At 40.2% G+C, this 27919-nt stretch overlaps 1 protein-coding gene and 1 long non-coding RNA gene across 8 annotated transcripts in view; one reads left to right on the plus strand and one right to left on the minus strand.

The window, feature by feature from the left end:
• LOC122646264 (MMS19 nucleotide excision repair protein homolog) overlaps positions 1-27919 on the minus strand; it is a 102078-nt gene that overhangs the window by 56351 nt on the left and 17808 nt on the right. For 6 of the 7 annotated variants that reach the window (XR_006330582.1, XR_006330581.1, XM_043839787.1 and 3 more), the window contains 3 exons: positions 22895-22948; positions 1339-1425; positions 217-907 (listed from right to left, as the gene is read on the minus strand). Coding sequence is in view for 5 of the 7 variants with exons in the window: in XM_043839787.1 (XP_043695722.1) it covers positions 217-907; positions 1339-1425; positions 22895-22948 (832 nt within the window). In the remaining 2 variants the exon portion in view is untranslated. The remainder of the gene's footprint in view (positions 1-216; positions 908-1338; positions 1426-22894; positions 22949-27919) is intronic. The other variant, XM_043839786.1, reaches the window with a different exon arrangement.
• Positions 6241-27917, plus strand: LOC122646266. The gene is made up of 3 exons (XR_006330583.1): positions 6241-6252; positions 14063-14074; positions 27766-27917. It is a non-coding gene; the product is annotated as an uncharacterized LOC122646266 (long non-coding RNA).

Raw genomic sequence — 27919 nt, forward strand, 5'->3', positions numbered from 1 at the left:
AGTGGTGGTATTTGTAGTTTATAGTTGAGATCATACATAAACAATGTTGAAAGTTTTATTTGTGTATGACATATACTTTATAATAATTCATGCACCTATAATTCCTTTCTGGCCTATCCAGGAGCACTCCCAAAGAATCACTGATACTACAAAAAAGTAACAGAAGGACAAGAAACAATGCAACCCTATAAAATAAAGGGAAACATAAAATTTTACCTCCGGTATAAATATCTTCAGAGAAACCTTGTTCCATACTTGATACCAAAATAGAACTGAAAGCATCAGTCAGTGGAGCAGAAAATTTTTGAAGCAAGTTGCACCAAGTGTCTTCCAATGAAAAAGATTCTGGAGCAGGTTCTCCAGAGTCTAAAACCAAATCCTTGCATGCAGCAAGAAGTTCAATGCAAAGGTAAAGAGCCCCAGAATTCAGTTTTTCAGAAAGAAAACCACTTCCATCTGAGGAAACTCCAAGGATGTCCATCAAACGGATAAAGAAACTTTGGAAAATCCTACTACAGGAAGAACTGGAGACTTTTGCTGAAACAGATATAATGCGTCCAAGTGCTTGCAGCTTCTTCCTGTTTTCTACAGTTATACCATTATAACTTCTACAACTTGTGACAGACCTGAAAATCATCTCAACATCTTCATCTTCAACAATCAAATTTGTAAATAACCTTTCATTTTGCAAAATAACATGATATAAACAAACTAGACCCTCTTTTACAACTTCATTCTCCTGGAACCCCATAGCATCAGGCGACTCTGATGCCAATGATAATACATCTTCACTTGACGAAGAAAAAATTGTGTCCTTTAAAGACATCCAAATAGCTCTGCTATGTTTTTCCATTCTATCCACACCATATTTTGATGCAGAAGAACTGAGATACTTCAAAGAATCAACCTGCAATCAAAGAAATCATCTCTGTATTTGATTGCAAAAGCTTTTCAACCCAAAATAAAAGGGCAAAGGTTCAGTAAGTTTATCTGAACGGTTCAAAAATCTGCATGAGGAACCCCAAGGTCCATCTGCCTACATATCTAGTTTTAGCCCAAAGAGAGATTGCCAAGCGGAAAAATAAAGCTTTGAAAATCTAGGGACTACAAGGGGGTGCATGGGCATAGATGGACTGCTGAAAAATACAGGTCTACATGCCAATACACGGGAGGGTAGTTGATTGAATTAAGTTCTGAAATTCATACAAGGCTAGTCCAAACCTAGACCTGACTATCAAAAGGTCAGAATTAATACATCATCCTACCACTTGGCTCAAAACAGTGGACCCGTGTAAATGAAATTTCTCCTATAGGGAAACTATATTTAATGTCACTGACCTTTGCAGATGGCAGAGAAGAAGATAACTTTTCAAGAAGTAACGGGATAGCAAAAGGCTCATAAAAAGGAGTTGAAGAGAATGCAAGCTGTAAACAAAGTTACCAAACCAATTAGATCTTTTGAGGGTAATGTAATGTAAATAATGAAGTATAGACTAGAACAGGAAAAGAAACATGTCTTCCGGAAGCATTCCACAATTTTTGAGAGTTTAATCACAAGTTTTATAACTTATACACATAGAATGTAAGCAATAAACTTAACACGGAAAAATCTAGCCTTTTCAATAGGCATGGATTAGCATCACAATTTAAATGCTGAAAGCATGTTATTTGCTTCTAAAGGTTTAAATTTACATTTTGGTTTTGGATAAATTTAAATTACTCTCTTGCCACCAAGAAAAATACAATCTAAATAGTTGGAATGTACAGATTATTTCTACTAAGTTGGAATAAAACCCTCAAAACAGTCATATAAAGAAATTTAAAAAAAAAATAGACATATAATAATATATCAGTACCCCCAACCAGGGTTTTAAGTATTAGTGTGTATCGTACCATCTTGGATGATACATTTCTGTGGGTATCAATGTAATACGTACTGATACGCTACTTATTTTAAGCAAAAAAAAAATTGTATCTTCCCTGTATCAACCAATATGGTCAGATACAGGAAAGATACGCCTCCTTTAAACCTGCAAAATAGAAACCATGTGCAAGATATGAAACCAAGAGCAACTGAAGGCCTTGGAAACTCTTTTTTTTTTTTTTTCCAATCTGAGTTGAGGGAAATCATCTATCATAAAAAAACAACTTTAATCTTCACCCTTCCAACAAGTTTTGAGGATTTACAATGCTCAAATCATTTAGATCAAAACAGATTTGGGCGAAAAAGAGGTAAAGTTGTAGATCCCCCCCCCCCCCACATCACTTGATTGGATAAAAACGACTCAAATCCTTGCACCAAACTGATATATGCTTACATAGTACATAATAAGGCTTCAAAACTGCAATTTACATGTATCCTATGCACATACATGCGTTTCTTGATCATTTTCATGCGTATCTTTAGCACATCCTGCATCTCCCCGATACAATATGATATCTTTTTGTTAGCAGAACCGTAGGTTAGAAAGAGAGAATTAGAGAATAGAATGTGTTGTATTCATTGATAGGTAAGCCCCTCTATTTATAGTAGAGGGGGAAATTACAAAGGGACTGAAATAGACATAATTACCCCTCACTAGCTGACTCAATAAGAGCAGCAATCTAATCCTAATAACTTAACAACTAAGTACGCCCAAAAAGGACCAGAATAACCCCACGGTATTCTAGATTACATATTCCAACACTCCCCATCAAGCTGGATTATACAAATAAGTAAAGAAAGAAGATCCATCTTGAACTAATAAGAAAAAAACTCCAATATTCTAACACTCCCCCTCAAGCTGGCGCATATAAGGCACTAATGCCCAACTTGAACAAAATGGAAAGAAACTAAGTTGTAGCAAAGTCCAGCTTGACAGATGAATGAAGCTCCCAAATAAACCTTCAAGAACTTGAAATAATTGATCTTCAAAAAACTGGGCAAACTTGATCAGAAAAGCTTTCACCAGTCTTCAATAGTGGTCCAGTGATGAATCTCAGATTGTCATAGTGACATAAAATCTTGAAGTGAAAGACTACGGCAGCAAGCAGCAGAATAAACTGAATCAGGCAACGGAAACAACTGAATCAACCCAACTATAAATCCTCAAATAGGCATCCAAATAAGATCCCAAAATATCTTCAATACTTCAATCTCCCCCTCACGAAAAATTCAACCCAATAACTAAAGATACCCAATGGCAATGGTGGAAAAAACTGATCTTCAATGTTTTGCATAAATGTTCTGCAATGGCTGCAAGGTTCTGCAAGTTTCTGCAATGTCTGCAATGTTTGCAAGTTTCTACAAGTTCTGCAATGTAATTGTACACAATCTCCCCCTCACGTGTAGTAGTACACTTGGACCAATAATGGAGATGATGTAAGGTTTAATGGCAAAAACGTACTTTTCCAGAATTTTCCAAAGGTGCTTTATGGGTAATTAAAAAAGGAAGGAATGGCAAATTATACTTTACCAGAAATTTCCAAAGGTGTTATGGGTAAATACCAATGGCATGAGGGAACAGAGTTGGAAAAAGGATGGCATGGCTGTAATTTGGTTGAAATTCTTTTTTTAAATACAATCCAAGCAAAAGGGCAAACTGGTAATAAAGCAGAATTTTCAAGGGTCAATTAGGTAGTCAAATAGGGGAATGGCAGCATTGCAATTAAATTGAAATCTAATTATAAACCCAACTAGGAAAAAGGGTAAACTGGGAAAGGAATGTAAAAAATGGATAAAAGAGAATAAGAGATAAAGAGAAGGGTATTATTGGAACTCAAATAATAAGGTTTTAAGAAACCAACTTACGAAGGTTGTCTTCAACCTTACAACAGAGAAACCAGGGGTAGTTTCCACGCAATCAACAGAATAGTCTTCTTCACAATAACGTCTTCAACCCTTCGACAGACTACGGTTATAGCAGTAGAACAGCAGCAGCGAAAGAGAATTGGGAAAACTCCTCAACGAGAAAGCGATTCCAACATAACAAATCTCAAACCAGGGCAGGGAGTATCGATAGAAACCACAGGCGGAAACATGGGTCAGTTCCATGGACTCCATCAAAAAAACACGGCTACTGCAACCGAGAACCAGGGAGAGAAGGAGGCAGTAATCTGGAAACCTTTGGATTACACTTTGGAAGGGGAACAGCTTCAATCGAACCCGCTGCAACAAAATACCAGCAAAGAATCGATCCAAATAAATTTTCCCACAGTAAGAATCAACCCTGGAAACCAGAGATCGAAGAACACCTTCTTCTCAGTTCACTTGCTTCTCAAGAGGAGAGGACCTTGTCAAACCAAGAAACCTTTGTCTTCGAACCAATGGTACGGTAAAGTAGGTAAGAGTTGGGGGAAGTAAAACCTAGGCAACTCAAACCTCCAGTCTGAACCAGCCGGAAACCAAATTCCAAAAAAAAGTGAAGGAGAGAACCAGAGGTGGAAATCTCGTCTTCAACCTCATCAAGCAGAAAAATATGAAACTTCAGAAAGGAAAGCATGATTGATTGTAAATCGATCAGCGAAATTTCTTCGATCAAACCACATATCCTAAGTTCTTCAAGCAGCAGGGCAACAACAAATCTTTTCTTGTAAACGAGAAACAAGAAAGAAACCACAACTAACTTGAAGTCTTCTTCCTTTCAGAAACCAGAACCCACAGAGGAAATCAGGGAAGGAAACCCTTAACTGCAGATTCAACATCACTTCGATTCTCAGCAAGCACGCCCAGTAGAACGTAAACCAGAAAATCAGTAAATCAATCCTCCTTGTTCAATATCTCTGTTCAATTCAACACTGTTCGTGTAGCCGCCGATCAAAACGAGACCCTAGTTCAAATATGATCTTCAGCAGTAACAGATAGAAGACCATATAAATCTTCGATCATTTAATCAGCAAAACAATGTTTACATAATCACAAGTATGAAAAAGAGCTAGGTTGGAGGAGGGGCAGCAACTAAATCATTGGTTTAGGTTTTTACCTCATTAGTGCTGCCCTCTTACAAGGATGAGAAGAAGGAAAACCAGTGGACGGTGAAACCGAGAAAGAGAGAAAGGAGGGAGAAGTCGATTGAAGAGAAGAAGAAAAGGAGGGTTTTTTTTTCCTAACACTTTTAAAATCACCAAATCAACAATCTAATGGTGATTGGAATGTGGTGCAGAGAAAAATAATGATTGTAGAATTTTAGTAAAATCTTAGTACACAGAAAAGAAGAAGGATAACAATGGCTTCTCACCAGGCACCAACTGGATCAGAATCCCACTGTCCAAGACTTCACACCAACAAGGTACAGAATCTCACTGCCCTCCAAGGATCTCCCACCCTCTAGTGAATCGCATAGCACTCCATTGCAGAGAAACAAACTTTTATTCATCCAAATCGTCTGTGGAGCCAATGGCTCTTACAAGCTTTATATAGCTAACTTAATTAGAATCATAATCTAACTACGAAGAGCAAATCCTATATCTAAGCAACAAAAATAAGAAGAAAACTAATACAATGAATCCTTCTCATGCAAGGTGAGGGAATTCAAAGCATATTAAACATCTAAAAAAAACTAAGCCTAATCCCGTATGCCTACCTTCTACCCATATTTTAAGCCCATTAAAGTGCACATTACAATAAAAATACATGGGGTCAAAGGCCCAACACATACATAACCCAGCCCAAAGCTTATTTCCAATAAAATAAGCCATTTAGATGACTTATCTGGCATCAACCCCCCCCCCCACCAAATAGTTTTCACACTAGTCACTACATCATTATACATATCTTTAACCATGTCCACATAATTGCTTGAAACAACATTTGCAAAATTAACTCTCTAGGGAGTCTATCATAAGTTTTTCTAAGTCAACGAAGACCAATGGAGATCCTTCTTACATTTTCTAATCTTTCCAAGAATCTCCTAAGAAAATAAATAGCTTCAGTGGCTGATCTTCCTGACATAAAAGCAAATTGGTTATCCGAAATATTAGTTTCCTGTCTCAGACAGGTTTCAATTATTCTCTCCTATTATTTCATAGTATGGCTCATAAGTTATATTCCTCTAGTTATTACAGCTATTTTCATCTTCTTTAAAGCTTTCTTTACTTCATAGTTATAGTTGTCACGGCGTCTAGGCGACCCAAGAAGGGGATCAAAAAACTAAGCGACACCAACAAGGCGACACCTTGACAATTATGCTTCATACACCATATTTTTTTGTATATATTTAAATTTCTGGTTTCTTGCTGGTTATTACAACCTTCTAAAACACTATTACTTGTATTGTTTTCATTTTATAAGTTAGACAATAGTTTTTCCATCTCTCTAATCTCCTCATCACTTCATACACCATATTTTTTCGTATATATTTAAATTTTTGGTTTTTGCGGGTTATTACAACCTTCTAAAACACTATTACTTGTATTGTTTTCATTTTATAAGTTAGACAAATAGTTTTTCATTCTCTCTAATCTCCTCATCACTTATTAATACTTATCTTCGCTTTCAATGCATCTAATATGTAAGACATGTTCTAGAATCAGAAAAGAAACAGAAACGTGTTTGAAATGCACTTTAATAGAAGCATTATGAGACTGTAAACCAACAAACCCCAAATCGGCTCCCCACTGTACCCCCTCCCATGATTACGATAAATATAACTAACTAAAACTACAAATGAGCTTCTTCAAACAAAAATTAAACAAATCCTACCTAAAATATCTTCTTCTTTTTTAAGCATCCTGAACAAAAACTTTAAAAAGTTAACTCAAACTCCAAAAAGAAAAATAATGAAAAACACTACTCATGATGGAAGCGACATTAGAGATCTGGCAGCAGAATAGACTGAGCCTTCAAGACCATTGGCATGGGATTGGAGACGGTTATCTCTTTGGTCTCTAAATCCAGTCGCTATCCCTAGGAGGTGGAAACCCCACAAAGAACAGAAAATATCGGAGAAGAAAAAGGCAATGGAATTTTATCTGTAAAACTGAAACCGAAATGATGAGAAGGTTGGGATCATTGCAACTTGTTCGCAGAGAGAGAAGGAAGAAAGTTTGAACTTTAAAGTGAAGAAGAAGAAATAGGAAAAAGGGAAGAGGAATGGAACTTTGGAGGATTCCAAACCTACTTCCTTGCTACAAAATTATAATTTTGGGACCTAATGATGTATCCATTTCTGTTACGTTAAAAGCTTTCATTTTTTACAAATTTAAGTACTGATATGAGTATGTCTTACGAGAGACAGAAAGGCAGAGAGGGATGAGATGGAGACTTAAAAAGAGAGAAGATAGAGTATCTGTGATGGATCGGGATGGATCCCCCAATAGGTTGATATTTGTTTCATGTGTTTTGTTCCCGGAATAAAGAAGCATTTTTTTCTCTTTTTGGCTTCTCTGTTTCTGTACTTTTGCTTTCCAGATGTCCAGTTCACTTTGGGATAATATAAAAACAAACCGAACTTACCAAACTTGTTTCTGTTCTTTTTGTGTTCCTGCAGAACAAAAGAACACCGGAAATACTTCTGCAGACTGTTACCAAACGTGACCAAGGTGACAAGGTGGTTTTCCATGAAATTGTCTAAGCACCTAGTGTCCCAAAATCTGTCGGAAAAAGGGAAAAGGGGGCAGGAGAGAAAAGAAAGGGAAAATGGAGGAAAAAGAGGGGGAAAATGAAGAAAAAGGAGACGCAATTGCCGCAGCAGCTACAACTAACAGTGATGCAGATTCATCACCAAAATAGGCTTGTTTTATTAAGAACAAGTCTAGGGTTAGGTTATATACATGTTGGGCCTTTGATCCCATGGATTTACACCATAGTTGTCACGGCGTCACGGCGATCCAAGTCGGTGGAGGGGTGTCACGTCGATATATCGACATGTCACCCTCCATGGCGTTGCCATGGCGAGCATGTCGACCATGTTTTATTTTTTATTTTCTCTATTTTTAATGTCATTTAGTATGCTATAATATATGTCCTATAACATCCAAAAATAAAAGTGAAAGTGTACTACTAATATACTATGGTTTAATTCATGCAAGTGTAATAACTATTAAATCAGTGAATAGTGAATAGTGATGGACTACTGGCTGTAATAACTATTAAATCCCTCCCCCCCTTGTCTCTCGACTCTCTCCCTGTCTGTGTGTGTGTAAGTGTAACTGTGTATGTGTGGGCCTGTGGCTGTGTGCCTGTGTGCAAAGTAAGAAGAAGAAAAAATAAAAAACAAACACCTTCTCTGTGACTGTGCAACCCTGCAACTGCAAGGCAAGAAAAAGGAAAAAAAAAAACAAAAAACAGAGATAGTTCGGCTGTAATAAATCCCTCCCCCCTTCTGTCTCTCGACTCTCTCCCTGTCTCTGTGTGTGACACTGTGTGTATGTGTGCACTGTGCAGAGCAAGAAGAAGAAAAAAAAAATGCAAGGCAAGAAGTCCCAAGGTCTGCGACAGTAAGCAAGCTAGTTGCAAGGCAAGAAGAAGAAAAAAGAAAAAAAAAAAAAAACCGAGAGGACTATGGTTACAGCACTGACTGGAATAAATCCCTCCCCCCTCTGTCTCTCGACTATGTCCCTGTCTCTGACTGTACAAGCAAAGAAGAAAAAAGAAAAAAGAAAAAAAAAACCAAGAGTCGAGGACTACTAACTGAAATAAATCCCCCCCCACCTCTGTCTCTCGACTCTCTCCCTGTCTCTGTGTGTGTAAATGCGGCTGTGCAAGGCAAGAGAAAAAATTGAAAAAAAAACGATACTACTGGCTGTAATCACTACCGGAGGCTGGGAGGAGCAGAACTGAAGAAGAAGAAGTTAAGAAGAAGAAGAAGAGGTCTGCCTGGGAGGAGGAAGCAAGGCAAGAGAAAAAATAAAAAAAAAACGATACTACTGGCTGTAATCACTACCGGAGGCTGGGAGGAGAAGAACTGAAGAAGAAGAAGTTAAGAAGAAGAAGACGAGGTCTGCCTAGGAGGAGGAAGAAGATCCAAATTAAAAAAAAAATAAAAATTTACTTACTTGGAGAGTTGGAGTCCTGGAGATTGCCGGAGAACTGGAGAAGTTCAAACTTCGAACTTGTTCGAAGGCTGCCGAGACTTGAGAGTTGCAGGAAGCGAGGAAGTTACCGTTGCAGGAGTCACGATCCCTCTCCTCTCGATTTTCCCTTTTGCGATTTCTATTTCCCCCCATTAGGGTATAAGTTATTATGTTTAATATTTTTAAGTTTTATGATAATGTGTATTGTAGGTGTAACTTTTCAAGTTACACCTCCAATACACATTAACGAAAAAGCATCTAAGTTATTAATCGTTTTTAAAAAATATATATATATAAACCTGACTTTTATACATTAAATGTTCAAATATCGGTCGACATACCCATAGATTGTGGTATGGCGTCCACGGCAACGCCATGGCGACGCCATGGAAGCCATATCGCTCGATATTTATACATATACCATGGCAGACCTCGATATGCCCTTTCCCCCAGCGCCAGGACGCCATGGCGACGCCATGACAACTATGATTTATACTGTAATAGGTCACTTTTACGGACCTAAAGTATGGGTAATAGGGTGATATACGGGATTAGTTGTTTTAGTTCCATACTTAGTTTTATTTTGGTGTTTTTGTTCATAAATTGAACCAGTTCAATCAATGGTTCAATGTAAGTGATTTTAGTAGTTTTCTTTCAAGTGTTTAGTAGGGCTGGATTAGGACTCTGTTTTGAATCTATTTCAGTTCATGGAACTAAATCTCGTGAGATCTCGGTTTTTCCCAAAGTCGAGATGAGATCCCATACGAAACAAAAAAGTGCAATATCTCGTCGAGATCTCGGGTCGACCCAGATCTCGAGTTATCTCGACCTGTTTTGAGCTATCTCGACCGAGAGGCTGTTCTATGAGTTGTTGCCAGCCTGCCACTGGTTTTTCACTAGTTTTTGAGCTGGATTTCGTCGAAGAAGCTGTTGCCGGCATCATTCAGCAGTTGAGTTTGATAATCAAAGCATTGGGTCAGGTTTTGGGCCCATATTCCCAGTCCCAAACCAACCACACCCATACATGCCTCAATATGACAGTAGCAGTGGATCCCACGCCTCATGGCAACCGCCTCTTCTATACCGTAGGATAGGGGACTTGGCATATGCTGATGACAACTCTTATATGAGTGATGTGGCAAACTATGTGCAACATTACAGCAGCACTATGACATGGGAAGACTATGTGGCACAAGTTGGGACTGAATGCGTGATTCAATCACGTTTTATGGGATGATAGATGTAACATTGTTATTTGTTAAACAGATTGATGTATTGTACACTTTAACATTTCTAATGCTTATTTAAGTTGTTTTAAATTAATTGAACGTTTTGATTGTTTTCTATTACTAAATTATGTATAGAGTAGGGTATTTTAGTACGTCGTCACCTACCAATCTAGGGTCCGAAGTGAAACTCCTATTTGGACTTTGTTTTTGCAAAATCTAATAGTATCATTGTGTTTAAATGGCCTAAAATAGGCTGAGTACCAAGTTTCAGACCCAAACTAGGTCTAAAACCCACCGAAACCAGCCTTCGAGTTGAAAAAAGAAAAATACACCAACTCGACCGAGATCTTGCGAGATCTCGAGTCAACTCGGTTTTTCCCAAGGTCGAAACCTTGTCGAGTTCCGAGTTCCTTGTTTCAGTTTCCTAGTCAGTTTTAGTTACCTAATAGGTTAAGGATTGGGTTAGGCCTTTCTTTTTTAGTGTAGGAGTCTATTTTTGAGTCTTTTATATGAGGTTGTAAGGGGAGCAAGTATTGGACACGAATTTTGATAGTAATTAAAAGCTTTTGCTGCTCTTCTTCTCCATTGAAATTTTTGTCCTGTGTTTGATCAATGCTGGTAGGATCGGTGTGGGATCCGATTGACACCTTGCAGAAGGAAGCCCAGGTGGCTTGTTGGTGGGATTAATGTTTGATCCAATCAACACCTTGCAGTGTGAAGCCTGGGTGGTTCTTTGAAGCTTTGTTTCAATTCTTTGAAGATCTCCTTCAAGTTCAAGATCAAGATTCAAGATTTATTCAAGATCCTCTAACCAACTGAGCTGCCCTTGTAACAACAATAAGTTTGAATCATTCCATCAATACCCATTCTTCTCCTAACCCTCCAAACCACCCCAAAACCCTAATTTTCCCACCCATCTCTTGAAACCATCCCATCTCCCAAAATTCTTAACAAACAATTCAGCTAACACCACCTTCACATAATTGGATCGAGTATTCTCCTGTCCAATTGGAATACTCGAACCAAGCTGTTTTCCCATTTCCCCATTCAAACCACAACATCTCACCTATTTCTAGAGATCGTCTCATTACCCAAATTCTTCACAAACCAATCCAACCATCAGAAACATACCATACCTGAATCGAATTTCATTCCCTACACTAGGAATAATCGATCCAAACACTAGCCCCAAATTGCCATTCTAAGCCCTAGATCCCCCCCCTCTTTTCCAAACCCCGAAACCCTAACCCTAAATTGCTGTTAATTCAAATCAGCATACTTCCCTCCATTAAAACATCTCAAGACCTTCACTGTTGGACTCCCCTACCTTAACTTGACATAACCCACACATCAAACCCTAACCCTAAAACACCTATTTAAGCCTAGCCGATTTACCTGTTCATAACAGATCCTGGTTTACTGGCTCCTAGTTGGTCTCCTACCAATCTAGGACAACATTAACCAGAGTTACAGAAGAAGAAGAACCTATCAGTCCCTCTGCAATCGGCACTGCTGATCCCATTGCAACAACCACCGCTGCAACCGCCACCATCACCGTCACCGACTTTGTAGGAAGAAGAAGAAGAAGAAAGAAAAAAGAAAGAGGAATGGTAGAGGACTCTGGTGTTGCTACTTACCTATCTGGTGCAATGACCACAGCTGCCTTCTCTCTTCCAGCGTCAAAGAGGAAGAAGAAACTGTACAGTTGTAAATATAATGAAAATGGGATAAAAAGACATTTTCTAATTTTTATAAGAGAAAAAAGATTTTAATTTTACATATAACCACCTAAAAATTACATCTTAAAAGATTAAAGTCCCATATTTTACATCTAACCCCTCTACGAATATCATAGTCTCATATTTTACATCCAACCCCCCTAAAAGTAAAATCTTTGTTGTAATATGGGTTCAAGGGTAAAATTGTCCTAAGGGTAATAATATCCTTGTACCTACTCCAGAATGTTTCTTATCATATTATAAATAAAGAATGGTTTGTAGTCACGCTGGCATCAGAGCCAAAAAACATCCGGGAATATGGGCAATAATTTTTTCCTCTCTCTCTCTCTCTCTCTCTCTCTCTCTCCCTTCTTCTCTCTCACGGGAGTACTCTTCTCCTTTGTCGCCTTCTTCATTCCACCCTTGGTGGTGAGTTGTCTCCCACCAAGGGTTGTTTATTAACCTCCCTATGCATTAAAAATTGTTAGAGGATTTTTTTCTGGTCTTAAGAAAAAAAAATTTTAAACACCAGCCACCATGCCTGACAACTCGGAGAACACTTCTGCTTCCTCTGGCCCCGATGGAATGTCGAAACGTGATTTTCTTCCATTTTCAGCCAGCCCCATTAAATTAAATGGCAGCAACTATCTATTGTGGTCTCGTTCTTGTTTGTTCACTATTGGTTCCCGTGGCCTGTCTGGCTACATCACTGTAACTGTTGACAAGCCTAGCAATGTTGGTATTGCACCAGATCGATGCATGAATTTTAATTTCTTGGTCATGTCCTGTCTCGTTAATTCCATGGACCAAGAGATTGTCGGGCGCTACCTTCTCCTTGATACGGCTGCCAAGATCTGGAAGACAGCCCAGGACACCTACTCTCAAGTGGGGAATGCTGCCCAATGTTATGAGCTCCGTCAGAAGATCTACTCGACAAAGCAGTTGGAGTTGTCCCTCTCTCAATATTATAATAAAATGTGCACTATGTGGCAGCAATTGGATTTTTTAGGAACCTTCACTACAACCTGTGATGTTGACGCTACGGCTTTCCGGAAGTGGGAAGATGGTTTGAGGGTCTTTGATTTTCTGGCTGGTCTCACTATTCAGTATGATCAGATCAGGGCCAATATTCTGAATCGTGATCCTCTACCTACTCTTAAGCAAGCCTATGCGATTCTTTCGACTAAGGACAGTAGGCGTACAGCCATGGTTACTCCCATTACTCAGGAACGACCAGCCCTCCTTTCTGCCTCTCAATCCTTTCTGCCTCTCAATCTACTTCTTGTGGGAATTCTTCCCACGCTATTGGTGGTGATCAGATGACTAGTGATCGCCCCCTATTAAATGTGATAACTGTGGGAAGGACTAGCACACCAAGGACCATTGTTGGAAGCTTCATGGTCGCCCTGCAGATACCTATGGGCGTGGGAAGGGTGGATCCAATCGTTCCAACAATGCTCGTGCTCATTAGGCATCAACTAAAGAGCAGCCTACTGACCAATCTCTTTCACAAGTTGTAGCTGAACTACAAAATCTCCGGGACATGATGACTTGCTTGGACACGTCTTCTTCATTGGCTGCTTCAGTTGTTTCTCTGCCTTCCAATCATTCTACCAATTCTTCCACAGGTATTCCATTTGGTGGGAACTGCACCTCGGTCATACCTGATTCTTGGGTCATTGACTCTGGGGTAACCGACCATATGATAGGTTCTTCCTCTCTTTTTTTCAAATATTCTCCTTTATCTGGTCATAATAAGGTTTGTGTTGCTGACGGGTCTCTTTCTCCTATCTCGGGGAAGGGATCAGTTCAGTGCACTTCTTCTCTTTGCCTTTACTCTGTGTTACATGTTCCTAAGTTTTCTACTAAGTTGTTGTCCATTAGTAGCTTAACAAGGGATTTAAACTGCAAAGTGACATTTTTTTCCAAACCATTGTTTGTTCCAGGACTTGGTAACGGGTTGTACGATTGCATGTGGTAAGGTGGTTGATGGTCTGTACGTGCTTGATAGTTCACCGGCAACTTTGACATCTCAGCCTTCGTCTTCTGATTCTGCTTCAGCGTTCCTTGAGTTAAATAATTGGCAACGCCGTTTTGGCCATCCACCATTGGGTGTTTTATCAGTTATTTTTCCTAGTTTATTGAAACAATGTGATCCGAATGATTTTTCTTGTGATTCTTGCACTTTGGCCAAACAAACTAGAAATGTTCCTGTTTTCTTGATAGTATAAGTATGTCTCCCTTTAGTTTGATAAATTTTGATGTGTGGGGATCTGCCCGATGTGTTTCTACTTCTGGGTTTCGGTGGTTTGTCACCTTTATTGACTATTACAGTCGCACTACTTGGGTTTACTTGATGCATAGTAAGAGTGATGTATTTATCGATTTCACATTATTTCATAAGATGTTCCAAACCCAATTCGATGCCAAGGTGAAGATTTTATGGTCTGACGACGACAAGGAAAATATGGATGGTACCTTTCACTCCTATTTGGATTCCCATGGCATTATTCATCAGACATCTTGTGTGGACACTCCTGCTCAAAATGGGGTTGTTGAATGAAAGAACCGGCATTTGTTGGAGGTGGCTCACTCTCTCATATTTGCTATGGCTGTTCCTCCTCGTTTCTGTGGAGATGCAGTACTTACAACCACGTATCTTATAAATCGGTTTCCTTCCAAAGTCTTAGGAGACCGCTGCCCTTTGGAAATTTTGTTGGGATCCGCAACGTTTGTTGTGCCTCCCAAAGTATTTGGTTGTGTGGTATTTGCCTGAAATCACTATGTTCACGGGAACGACCCCAAAGGACTTCGATGTGTTTTTCTCGGCTACTCGGCTACCCAGAAGGGGTATAAATGTTATCATCCTCCTACAAGGAAATCGTTTGTAACCATGGATATGGTCTTTCGGGAATTTGAAGCCTACTTTACACCGTCGGTAACTCTCCAAGGGGAGATTCTAGGTGATGAAAGAAGTCCCGCTGATTGCTCCTCTGGATGTTAATGTGCCTACTATAGAGGATGTTTCTGTTGAATTGGAGGATGGGATTACAAGTCAGGAACAAGAACTAGGACAAAATGAGCAGCAAACAGTCTAGGGGGAGTCTGGAGAATTGAAAGAATTGAAGACTTACTCTCGTGGAACGAATTTTCCTCCTCATGGAACTTGGCACAAAGAGACCACCACCACTGCTCCTACACAATAAGTACCTACTCCAAGTCCTACTCCTAGTCATCTCCCTGTAAGTTTCCTCCTGATCCTAGTCTTGATTTAACCATTACTATTCGGAAACCAAAGGGGAGTTGTACACAACATCCAATTTCCAATTTGTGTCATACAATTCTCTAACTCCTTCATTTCATGCCTTTGTGTCTTCATTATCCTCTGTTACTATCCCTAACAATTGGCAGGAAGGAATAGCCGAACAAAGTGGAAAGACGCAATGAATGAAGAAATGCATGCCCTTGAGAAAAATCAAACCTGGGATTTGGTGATTCCTCCACCAGGAAAGAAACCCGCTGGCTGCAAATGGGCCTTTGTTGTAAAGCACAAATCAGATGGTTCAGTAGAGAGATATAAAGCAAGATTAGTTGCAAAAAGGTTCACCCAAACCCAAGGAATCGACTATCAAGAGACCTTTGCTCCTGTGGCAAAGATGAATACGGTGAGAGTCATCAGTTCTTGTGCAGTGAATCAAGGTTGGGATCTCAAACAACTTGATGTGAAGAATGCCTTTTTGCATGGAGAATTGGAAGAGGATGTTTACATGGAAAAACCTCCTGGTTTTGCTACTCCAGAGACTCAAGGAAAGGTATGTGTTGTAATATGGGTCTTAGTTTAGTCCCACATTGCTTAGTTGTATTCTTATCATATGATTTCAATATTATAAATAAAGGCTGGGCAGTGATCACTTTGATCAAGCCAGTATTCATGGAATTCCACATGGCATCAGAGCCAAAAATATTCCGGGGATATGGGAATTAAAATTTTTTTCCTTTTTTATTTTTTCTCTCTTCTCCTTCGTGTTTCTGCCCTAAGGCCAGCCACCATGGCCTGCCTCCTCCACCTCTGCCAGCCCTCCGCCACCTCCACCACCTCCGCAGGCCCTTTTTTTCTCCCGCTAGGCCCTCCCACTCCTTTCGCCACTACCGCCAGCCCTCCCAGGGCCACCCCCCTTCTTCCGCCTCCACTGCCAACCCCCCCACCTCTCGCCTTCCTTTCTTTCTCGCGAGAGGGTCTCCCTCACCTTGCCGTTGTTTTTTTTCCCACCCTTGGTGGTGAGTTGACTCTCGCTAAGGGTCCTTTTTTTCCTCCGTATGATTTAATTATTTATGGAGGCCTTGTTTTTTTAGTTCTACAATTTTTTCCAGCCACCATGCCTGACGCTTCGGAGATCACCTCTGCTTCTTCTGGATCTGATGGTTTGTCGCAATGTGATTTTATTCCGTTTCTTGTGAACACCATCAAGTTGAATGGAAGCAATTATCTTATGTGGTATCATTCCTGTTTATTTGTGATTGGGTCCCGTGGCTTGTCTGGCTACATTACGGGCGCCACGGTCAAGCCTACAGAGTGGTTTTGCACAGGATTGCTAGATGAACTTTAATTTCTTGGTCATGTCATATCTGGTTAATTCCATGGACCAAGACATTGCTGGGCGGCACCTTCTTCTCGACTCGGCTGCGAAAATATGGAAGACAGTCAAAGATACTTATTCTCAAGTTGGGAATGCTGCCTAATGCTATGAACTCCGTCAAAAAATTCATTCTACCAAACAGATGGAGTTAACACTTTCTCAGTATTACAATACCATGTGTACGATGTGGCAACAGTTGGATTTTCTGGGCACCTTCACTGCCACCACCGATGTTGATGCCACAGCCAACCGCAAGTGGGAAGATGGTTTACGCGTCTTTGATTTCTTGGCAGGGCTGAATATTGAGTTTGATCATAATCCGGTCAAATATTTTGAATCAGGAACCTCTCCCTACTCTTGAACAGGCCTATGCGATCCTTTCGGCTGAGGACAGTCGACGAACAGCCATGGTTCACCCAATTACTCAGGAGAGATCAGCTCTTATTTCTGGGTCACAGTATGCCCATGGGGCCTCTTCCCGTTCTACTAGCACTGATCGGTCATCTGGTGATCGCCCTCCCATTAAATGCGATTACTGTGGGAAGGAATGGCATATGAAGGACTGCTGTTGGAAACTTCATGGTTGCCCTGCAGACACTCACGGCCGTGGTAGGGGTGATTCCAATCAGTCCAATAATACCCGTGCTCATCAGGCACCTGCTGAGGATCAGCCTGATCATTCTCTGTCACAGGTTATGGAGGATTTGCAAAATTTGTGGGATATGGTGACTCGTTTGGACTCGTCTTCTTCGACATCTGTATCTCCTTCTATGGCTGCCTCAGCTCTATCTCTGCCTACTAATCCCAATACACCTTCTTCCACAGGTAATTCATTTGGTGGGAATTGCACCTCGGTCATGCCCGATTCTTGGGTAATTGACTCAAGAGCAACCGACCATATGACCGGTTCTTCCCCTTTTTATTCCACTTATTTTCCTTTATCTGGTCATAGTAAGGTTCGAGTTGCTGATGGGTCTCTTTCTCCTATCTCAAGAAAGGGATCCGTGCAGTGTTCTTCATCTCTTACCCTTTCATCTGTGTTACATGTTCCGAAGTTTACTACTAATTTGTTTTCCGTTAGTAGCATAACTAAGGATTTAAACTACAAAATAACATTTTTTCCAACCCATTGTTTATTTCAGGACATGGAAACGGGCAGTACGATTGCATGTGGTAAGGTGGTTGGTGGTCTGTACGTGCTTGACGGTTCCCGGGCAGCTTTGACATCTCAGCCTGCATCTTCTGATTTTGATTCTGCACTCTTTGAATTAAATAATTGGCATCGTCGTTTGGGCCATCCACCGTTTAGTGTTTTGTCCGCTTTATTTCCTAGTTTGGTGAAGAGATGTAATAAACATAATTTTTCTTGTGATGCTTGCACTTTGGCAAAGCAAACTCAAAGCATTTTTCCAATTTCTGACAATAGAAGCTAGCATCCTTTTGGTTTGATACATTCTAATGTATGGGGCCCTGCCCGTTGTGTGTCTAGCTCTGGATTTCGATGGTTTGTCACTTTCATTGATTGTTTCAGTCGGAGGATTTAGGTATATTTGATGCATGGTAAGAGTGACGTCTTTACCTATTTCACTTTATTTCATAAGATGGTCGAGACACAGTTCGATGCCAAGGTCAAGATTCTCAGGTCCGATAATGGAAAGGAGTATATGGACGATGCCTTTTGGTCTTATTTGGACAGCCATGGGATTATTCACCAAACCTCTTGTGTTGACACTCCCGCTCAAATTGGGGTGGCTGAACGCAAGAACCACCATCTTCTGCAGGTTGCTCATTCTCTTATGTTCACTATGGCTGTTCCTCCTCGCTTTTGGGGCGATGCCGTTCTTACAGCTACATATCTTATCAATCGACTTTCCTCCCGTGTTTTGGATGGTCGCTGCCCCTTGGATGTGCTCTGTGGGAAATCAACCTTTGTTGTGTCTCCCAAAGTCTTTGGTCGTGTCGTGTTTGCCAGGAATCATCATGTACACGGAAAATTTGATCCCAAGGGACTGCGATGCATATTTCTTGGTTATTCTGCTACCCAGAAATGATATAAATGCTATCATCCTCCTACCCGGAAAGTGTTTGTCACTATGGATGTAGTGTTCCGGGAGTCTGAGGCTTACTTTAAACAGCCGGAACCTCTGCAAGGGGAGATTATAAGTGGTGAAGAGGTCCCGCTGATTGCTCCTCTAGACATTGAAATACCTACTATAGAGGATACCTCTGTTGAATTCAAAGAAGGGATTACTAGTCAAGAACAGGAAGTGGGACAGCTACAACAAGAAAAAATTGTGTAGACTCGGGGAACTGATTTTCCTCTGGACGGCCCTCTATGCAAAGAGACCACCACCACTGATCCTACTCAATCGGCATCTGCTCCTGCTCCAAGTCTTGCTCCTAGTCAGATTTCTGGTAAGCCCCCTATTGATCCCAGTCTTGATTTACCCATTGCTGTTCGGAAATCAAAGAGAAGTTGTACATTGCACCCTATTTCCAACTTTGTGTCATATAACTCACTAACTCCTGCTTTCCATGCCTTCATAGCTTCTTTATCCTCTGTTTCCGTCCCTAACAATTGGCAGGAGGCTATAGCCGAACAGAAATGGAAGGATGCAATGAATGAAGAGAAGCATGCCCTTGAAAAAAATCAGACCTAGGATTTAGTGAGTCCTCCACCTAAAAAAAGACCTGTTGGTTGCAAATGGGTCTTTGTAGCAAAGCACAAGGCTGATGGCTCTGTGGAGAGATACAAGGCGAGGCTTGTTGCCAAAGGGTTTACTCAAACCCAAGGTATTGACTACCAAGAGACCTTTGCTCCTGTAGCAAAGATGAATATTGTACGGGTTATTATCTCTTGTGTTGTGAATCGAGGATGGGAACTCCAGCAACTTGATGTGAAGAATGCCTTCTTGCATGGAGATCTGGAAGAAGATGTGTACATGGAGATACCTCCTGGTTTTACCTCTTCAAAAACTCAGGGAAAGGTATGTAAACTGAAGAAGGCCCTGTATGGTCTGAAACAGTCACCTAGGGCTTGGTTTGGCCAGTTCCATAAGGCTATGATTGCTTATGGGTACAAGCAAAGCAATGCTGATCATACGTTGTTTGTGAAGAAGGTAGGACAGCAAGTGACAATGCTGATTGTCTATGTTGATGATATAGTGATCACAGGCAGTGATGCACAAGAAATACAGAAGTTGAAGGCTTATTTGGGCACCGAGTTTGAAATCAATAAATTGGGTCGATTAAGGTATTTCTTAGGGATTGAGGTTGCCTATTCAGCTAAGGGCATATCTCTCTCTCAAAGGAAATATACCTTAGATTTGTTACAAGAGACAGGGATGCTTGGGTAAACCAGCAGATACCCCCCTTAGCCCAACACACATTTGAAGAGTAAGGACGGTGACCCGGTGGACAAGGGCAGTTATTAGAGGTTAGTTGGCCGATTGATCTACTTCTCACATACTCGGCCAGATATCACATTTGTTGTAAGCCTTGTCAGTCAATACATGCATGATCCTCACTCTTCTCACTTGGAAGCAGTGTATAGAATTCTCCGTTACCTTAAATCATCTCCTGGAAAAGGAATCTTGTTCTCTCCTCATAGCCACCTCTGGATAGAAGCATCCATTGATGCAGATTGGGCTGGCAGTCTTGATGATAGGAAATCCACATCCGGGTATTGCACATTTGTTGGAGGAAACCTAACTACTTAGAGAAGCAAAAAGCTAGCTATTGTAGCTCGATCTAGTGCTGAAGCTGAGTTCAGAGCTATGGCCCAGGGTATTTGTGAACTCCTTTGGCTCAAGGGGCTTCTTCAAGATTTGGGGATGGTTACTGATCTTCTTATGCGACTCTACTATGATAGCAAGTCCGCAATCAGCATTGCACACAATCCGGTTCAACATGATCGTACCAAACATGTTGAGATTGACAGGCATTTTATCAAAGAAAAGTTGGAACAAGGGCTAATCTGTATCCCATTTATTCAGTCTAGTGATCAACTAGCTGATATCCTCACCAAAGGAATCAGTCCTAAGTTATTTTTTCCTATAACTAGCAAGTTGGGCATGTTTGTTATGTATGCGCCAACTTGAGGGGGAGTGTTGTAATATGGGTCTTAGTTTAGTCCCACATTGCTTAGTTGTATTCTTATCATACGATTTCAATATTATAAATAAAGGCTGGGCTGTGATCACTTTGATCAAGCCAGTATTCACGGAATTCCATAATATGCTAGTTGAAGAAAGCCTTATATGGCCTAACGCAGTCACCAAGGGCTTGGTTTGGTCACTTCCATAAAGCCATGGTTGCAAATGGCTATAAACAAAGCAATGTTGATCAAACGTTGTTTGTTAAAAGGGGGGGACAGCATGTCACAATTTTGATCGTTTATGTAGATGACATAGTGATCACGGGTAGTGATGCACAAGAAATTCAAAAGTTGAAGACTTATCTGGGCACCAAATTTGAAGTCAAAGATTTGGGAAGGTTACGGTATTTCTTGGGGATTGAAGTTGCCTATTCAGCCAAGGGCAGATCTCTTTCTTCGAGAAAATATACTCTTGACCTATTGAGTGATATAGGGATGCTTGGTTGTAAACCAGCAGATTCTCCTCTTGAGCCCAATACACACTTGAAGGGCAAGGAAGGTGACTCTGTGGATAAGGGTAGTTATCAGAGATAGTTGGTCGCTTGATATATCTCTCCCATACCCGACCAAATATAGCATTTGCTGTGAGTGTCATGAGACAATTCATGCATGACCTTTACTCCTCTCACTTGGAGGCAGCATATTGAATACTGTGGTACCTAAAGTCATCCCTTGGAAAAGGAGTCTCGTATTCTCTACATAGTCATCTCCGAATAGAGGTCTACACTGATGCAGATTGGGCAAGTAGCCCTAATGATAGAAAGTCAACATCCGGATATTGCACATTTGTTGGAGGAAATTTAAGTACGTGGAGAAGCAAGAAACAAGCAGTGGCGACTCCAACCAGTGCTGAAGCTGAGTTTAGAGCTAGGCACAAGGTATATGTGAACTTCTCTGGCTCAAGGGTCTTCTTCAAGATTTGGGTCTAGGTCCTGATCTTCCTATGCAACTCTACTGTGAGAGTATGTCAGCAATCAGTATTGCCCATAACCCGGTCCAACATGACCGTACCAAACATGTTGAGATTGATCGGCATTTTATCAAGGAAAAATTGGAACAAGGAGTAATTTGTATTCCATTTATCAAGTCTTATGAGCAGCTGGCCGATATTCTCACCAAAGGAATTAGTAGTGAGCTGTTTTGTTCTGTAATTAGCAAGTTGGGCATGTTTGACATGTATGCACCAACTTGAAGGGGAGTGTTGTAATATGGGATCAAGGGTAAAATTGTCCTAGGGGTAATAATGTCCTTGTACCTATTCCAGAATGTTCCCTATCATATTATAAATAAAGAATGGCTGTAGTCACACTGACTAAGCCAGTATTCACAGAATTCAACAATCTTAAAAGATAAAAGTTCCATATTTTACATGTAACCCCCCCCCTTTGTATACACACGGCTAGGTTGCCCAGGCGCCTGGCCACCACCTTAGGTACCCTTCCCATCGTGATAACTGATAACTATGCCTGACAACAAAAGTATTGAAACACCCAACCCTAATCATTAAGGTATGGGTCCAAGGTTTTTAACCTGATCAGAAAATTAATAAGTATAAACAAAATACAGATGTAAGAATCAGCTCCACACTTTCAAATCCATCTAGGATATTACTTGTTAGTCCTATATGGACCTACTATCAAATAAATGACAGAAGCAAGGGTGTATAAGTTTCGGAAATTATTTAAGGATATTGTCAGAGCCTCCCAAGAAGCAAAAGGAAGCCAATTTTGGGTAGCAAACTAGCAATAGGTATATCACAAAGCTCATTCCAACACTTTAAATGTTCCAAATCAAATAGCTAACAGGGCATGAAAACATGTAACCCATATTACGTGGCCTTTATGCAAGCCCACTACCATAAAATCAACAAATGTCAAATGTAAATTCCATCATTAATATCTTTTCCAGCAGTTCTCGTATTAAAATATGACAAGTTGTTCATAACAATTAAGACAAGAAGCATTCAATAGTAAAGACAAAAGGAGAAGCCTAGGATATATACACAGGTAAATAGCAAACACATGCACATGTGCACATGCCACACACACACATATATGCATTATATAGTATATACACACAAACATGTAGCATTTATTTGTCAGACAAGGACATTGAAACCTTGCATTAAATAACTAAATAGGTCATATCGTTCGTCATACATACCATTAACGCCCTTGAAAGGTCATCCCTTTTAACATAGAGATCATCACTTTTCGGCTGCATTAAGTAAACAACAAAATCATACACCAAACAAATGCAGCAGCACAGGAAAGGGACAAGAAAATAGATACATTGAGACCATCAAATGAATATAAAATGTAAGTACCATTACATATTGTCAACATTAAGATATAAAACAAACAAACAAAAAAATTGAAATGTCCATCCTGGTTTTCCATGGTGCTTAATGCTAGAAAAGAAGGCCAAAAAACAACCAACTAGAAATGTCAAAATATATGAAAACTCAAGCAGCCAAATCCATATCAGGCATTAGAAACAACCCCACATTCACATCAATAATGATCCCAAAACTAAATAAGCTTTTTTTGTTGGGTACCAACTATTAAAAATTGTTTTCCCCTACTAGCTTCATCAAAAACTAAATCACAAGCTTCTGAAACCTAGCAATTCCACTGACCCATAAAAGGGTCCAGGTGTTGGACCCCCCACTCGCCAGTTCAACCATGGTTTGCCATCAGAGTCAAACAGTTTCGACTACAAGATTTAATGATGAGATTTTAACTTAAAATCTCTTTGACTTAAATCTCTTTGGATGTTGATAAATTATAAAATAATAATTTCTTTCTGAAAATAAAGTCCAAAACCTTATTTCTTTTACTTTTGAGAATGAGAGAGGCAATATGCATTGACCAATTATAAAGAGAGAAGGGAGGAGGTAACAGTCACTTCGAGCATTCTTATTGCTATGATAGCTTTGGTTGTAAACCATTGCAACAGTCAGCTTTTTGAATTGCTTCTCTTAAGGCAAATGCATGAGTATTTGCTTTAGCAAGTCGGATAGTCAAGATTTTTGGTAAAATATAATCTCCAGGATTGTCAGTCTTATATAGGGGCTATCTACTCACTTGGCATATACACATTCCCATTCTCATTCTCATTCTCATCTTTGCAGTCATATAGATTACAGATTTTTATTATTAATTTCCTATTTCTCTAATGCCTTCATTACTTAAAGAAGTTAAAGTCATGTTACTCTAATGACTTCATTACTTAAAGAAGTTACAGTCATGTTAGCACTAGTCAAGACCTAGTCTAGTCACTAAGATGGGAAATCAATTCTGATTTAAATTTCTATCAGAGGTAGGATTCACTTTCTGTAGATATAACTGCTGCTAGGCATTGTAAATCACATCCTGGCCTATTGTGATAGAAAATTGGTTTCAGAAAGTTGTGGGACGCAGGGGACTTTGTGTGGAAAATCCAAGTGTCACAGCATGCGAAGTGGTACCCTTCTCGTCTTCGTTTTTTTGCTTTTTGATAGATGGTTAATTGGTATCATGTTGCGGCTATTCTGTTACTGCACTTGCTTTCTAGTGTCGCCATGTCACCAATAATGTTCTTCAACTTTATCTGATTGCAGTAGATCTCTTTAGTTGTTCTATGTAGCAGTCAGCAAATCCCATTTAGCTGAGATTCACCCAACTTGCTGGGCTGTGCCTCTTTCCTCTTACTTTCATCTTACATCTTTTATTTTCTTTTTATTTTCCATTTTTCATTTGTCGTTTCCCATTTTTCATTTCTCAGCTCATTTCCTATCCCTCTTTTTTTTTTTTTTTTTGGGGTGAATAAGAATATATTACCAAAACAGGGGAAGAGAAAGGGGAGGGGGAGAATACGCAGGGAAAGGGAGAGGGGGAGAAACTATACAAAGACTCCAGCCCTACAAGCCCTGAAGGGGCGCGCTAGGAGGCTGAAAAGAAACATCAAGGCTCCAAAAAGTAGCAATGTGCCTGTTCCTAGGGGACTCCACAAGAGAACCATGGCAAAGCAAGTGAAGCTTGGAGCTGACATCAAAGAATATGGCTTTTCAAATTTTGTCGAAAGAACGAGAATTGGAGGTCCATCTTCTAAGATTTCTCTCCATCCAAATATGAGAGATAACCGCCCTGAACAGAAGTTTACCTGCTGAATCACAGATGGAATTGCCTGAAAATGTCATATCCAACCAAAGCCACTCTCAGACGAAGGATAAAGGTCTTCTACTACGGGGCCAGATGGAAAGAAGGGCTTTTTCCCAGATGGTGGAGGTAAAAGGGCAACCAAAAAAAAGAGATGGTTGACATCCTCAATACCATTCCAGTAAAGGATACAGGCAAGGGAGACAAGATTAGGTCCGTGAAGGAGGAAGGCCTAGGCGGGGCAGGCAATTGTTCAGGGTTCTCCAAACATTGAGGTTGTGGCGGGGTATGTGACCTTTGAACCAAACAAGTTTATGCCATAGGATGGGGGGGCTAACAAAATCCCAAGCGGAACTGCAGCTAAAGAGTCCAAATGATCTTGTCTGATAAGGAGGAGGAGGGGGGAGAGAGGCACAAGGGAAAGGGGGAAGGGGGAGACCACTAGCCGTTTGAAATAAGAGAAGACAGAGTTTGTTTTGTTTGGATCCATGTAGTCGACCCCATTAAGTTGGGATAAGGCTGAGTTTGTTGTGGTTGTTGTTGTTGTTGTAAAATTTTCCATTAAACCATATCTCTTAGTGTCTTTACATCAAAATCTGCAACTGAACCTATAAATAAATCCAGTTGAGTTGAGTGAACTGTTTTTAGACTCAAATGTCAGTTGTGCAATAACCAGTGACCATAGTACTAAAACTCGCGAAATTTCGGTCAAGATATCGAATATTTTGAGTATCTCGACCTGTCCGAAACAAAACGCAAGTCCGATATGAAAAAATGCAATATTTTGAATATTGCGGAAATTTCGGTCATCTCGTTTCGGAAATTTCGGAAATCTTGGTAATTTCGGTCATCTCGTTTCGAAAATTTCGGAAATCTCGGACATTTTTGGCATTTTACACCCACAGAAAAATACCATATTTCAACCGAGATTTCGACGAAATTTCGGTATCTCAGAAATTTCGGTCAGACCGAAACACTGAAACGAAACGAGATTTAGTACCATGCCAGTGATCACTTGGTCACAAGGGAGCAGCCTTACCATTGCACCAAGGTCCACCCTCCCCAAACACTGCAGTAGAGAGAGCCTCGTGCATTGGGTATGCCCTTTTAATTACACTAGCCTGAATTTGACCAGAATAAATTTCTAATCATTTGCAACACCTAACTGCAGAGAGAAATCTCTCTGTCACTACAAAGTTGGACTGGTCCTCATAGCTATCCGACTTAACATCCCAGGAAAGTCTCGATGATGTGGGTCTTGGAAAGATGGAATGGTCTCTGTAATGGTCAGGTTGCCACCTGATGGTACCAATGTCCTGGAAGCATCCAAACCGTTTCAGGGGGTGGTTGGCAACGGAAAGGATAAAATGTTAATAATTCAAATAAGAGAGATTTTGGTCTCAACGGAGCAACCTTACCATTGCACCAAGGTCCACCCTCCCCAAACCCCGCAGTGGCGGGAGCCTCGTGCATTGGGTGCACCCTTTTAATTACACTAGCCTGAATTTGACCAGAATTAATTTCTAATCAGTTGCAACACCTAACTGCGGAGAGACATCTCTCTGTCACTACAAAGTTGGACAGGTCCTCATATATCTCCGACTAAACTCTCATGCCCTTTGAATCTGATTTGGTCGAGTCACCAAAATCTCTCTTGTTTGAATTATTAACATTTTATCCTTTCCGTTGCTCAACCACCCCCTAAAACGGTTCGGATGCTTCCAGGACATTGGTACTATCAGGTGGCAACCTGACCATTACAGAGACCATTCCATCTTTCCAAGACCCACATCTCCGAGACTTTCCTGGTTCCAATTCTTGATTCTTTCTTTTAGAGATTCCAGTTTTGGTGCCATCTGTTCCCAGGTAAAAACCATGCCAAACAAAGACAGCTAAATCAGTGTTTAAAAAATAAATTTATATAACTTACCTGAAAACTTTCCTCTTGTGTGGCTGTCACTTGGAAACAAACAGGATTTTAGAGAAATCTCTGGTGTGATTGATACTAGTCCACTTGGATTAACTTCCTAAGCTACATCAAAAACTACAAGAATCCTGCTCTACTGTTCCACTCCATTGTCTATATGGACATTTCTTCTATCAAAACATGTGTTCTATTCATTTTTATTCTAGCATTTCAATACATGTCCATTTAGCTTCCCTTTGCTTTTTTAATCTTCAATGTGCACTAAAAACTCTTTGCTTATGCCACCACCAGCAAGGATCAAGGTTCAAAGATTAGACTCAAGGATCAGATAAGTTCAAGGATTTAAGGGAGAAGGAACCGCACGATGCCAGGGTGCAGATTCCTGCGCACACCCTCTCACATCCCACCCGTGGACCCCCACACCCTCTCCCATCATAAATGACCACTGCTATTGGATGATTCGTAACCCCCCCCCCCAAATTGGTGCAAAACTGCACCCTGAGCAAACCCTCCCCAAGGATTTAATTATCTTACTGTATTGTCCGATACTCACCAATACATAACATATTGGTACACAATACTTATAATTAAAAAAAAATTTGCATTTGTACCGTATCGGTCAATACTTACCGATACGGCTTGGTATTTGCCGATACAGTACTTATTATTATAAAAAATGTATTATATTGTATCGGTCAATACTTACCGATACGGCTCGATACTAACCAACACGGTTAGATACTAATCAATATATCGATACTTACCATAAAACCTCCAGAAAAACCTATTTTCGGGATACATTGAATCAAATGGGTCCAATGTTGCTTGCGAATTACATGTAATGCATGAAATATATCATTTTTCTGATTTTATTTTTTTCTATTTTTTTTAGAAAATAAAATTATGAAAAAAATTATGAATATTTTAAAACTTGGTAGCAATACAATCAGTATTTAAATTGAAGGCAGTATTGCACATATGTTTGGTCTGTGCACAACATCATCTTTGTTGCACCTTTACCTGAGATCACTTCCAACTCTGAGTTTGAACCAGCCCACGGCTCTTATGGTATTAGTACATGTATGAAACCCCATCCTTTATACATAATCAATTGAATACAAT

This window comes from Telopea speciosissima, chromosome 11, assembly GCF_018873765.1.
Source record: "Telopea speciosissima isolate NSW1024214 ecotype Mountain lineage chromosome 11, Tspe_v1, whole genome shotgun sequence".
In the NCBI taxonomy this organism is placed as follows: domain Eukaryota; kingdom Viridiplantae; phylum Streptophyta; class Magnoliopsida; order Proteales; family Proteaceae; genus Telopea; species Telopea speciosissima.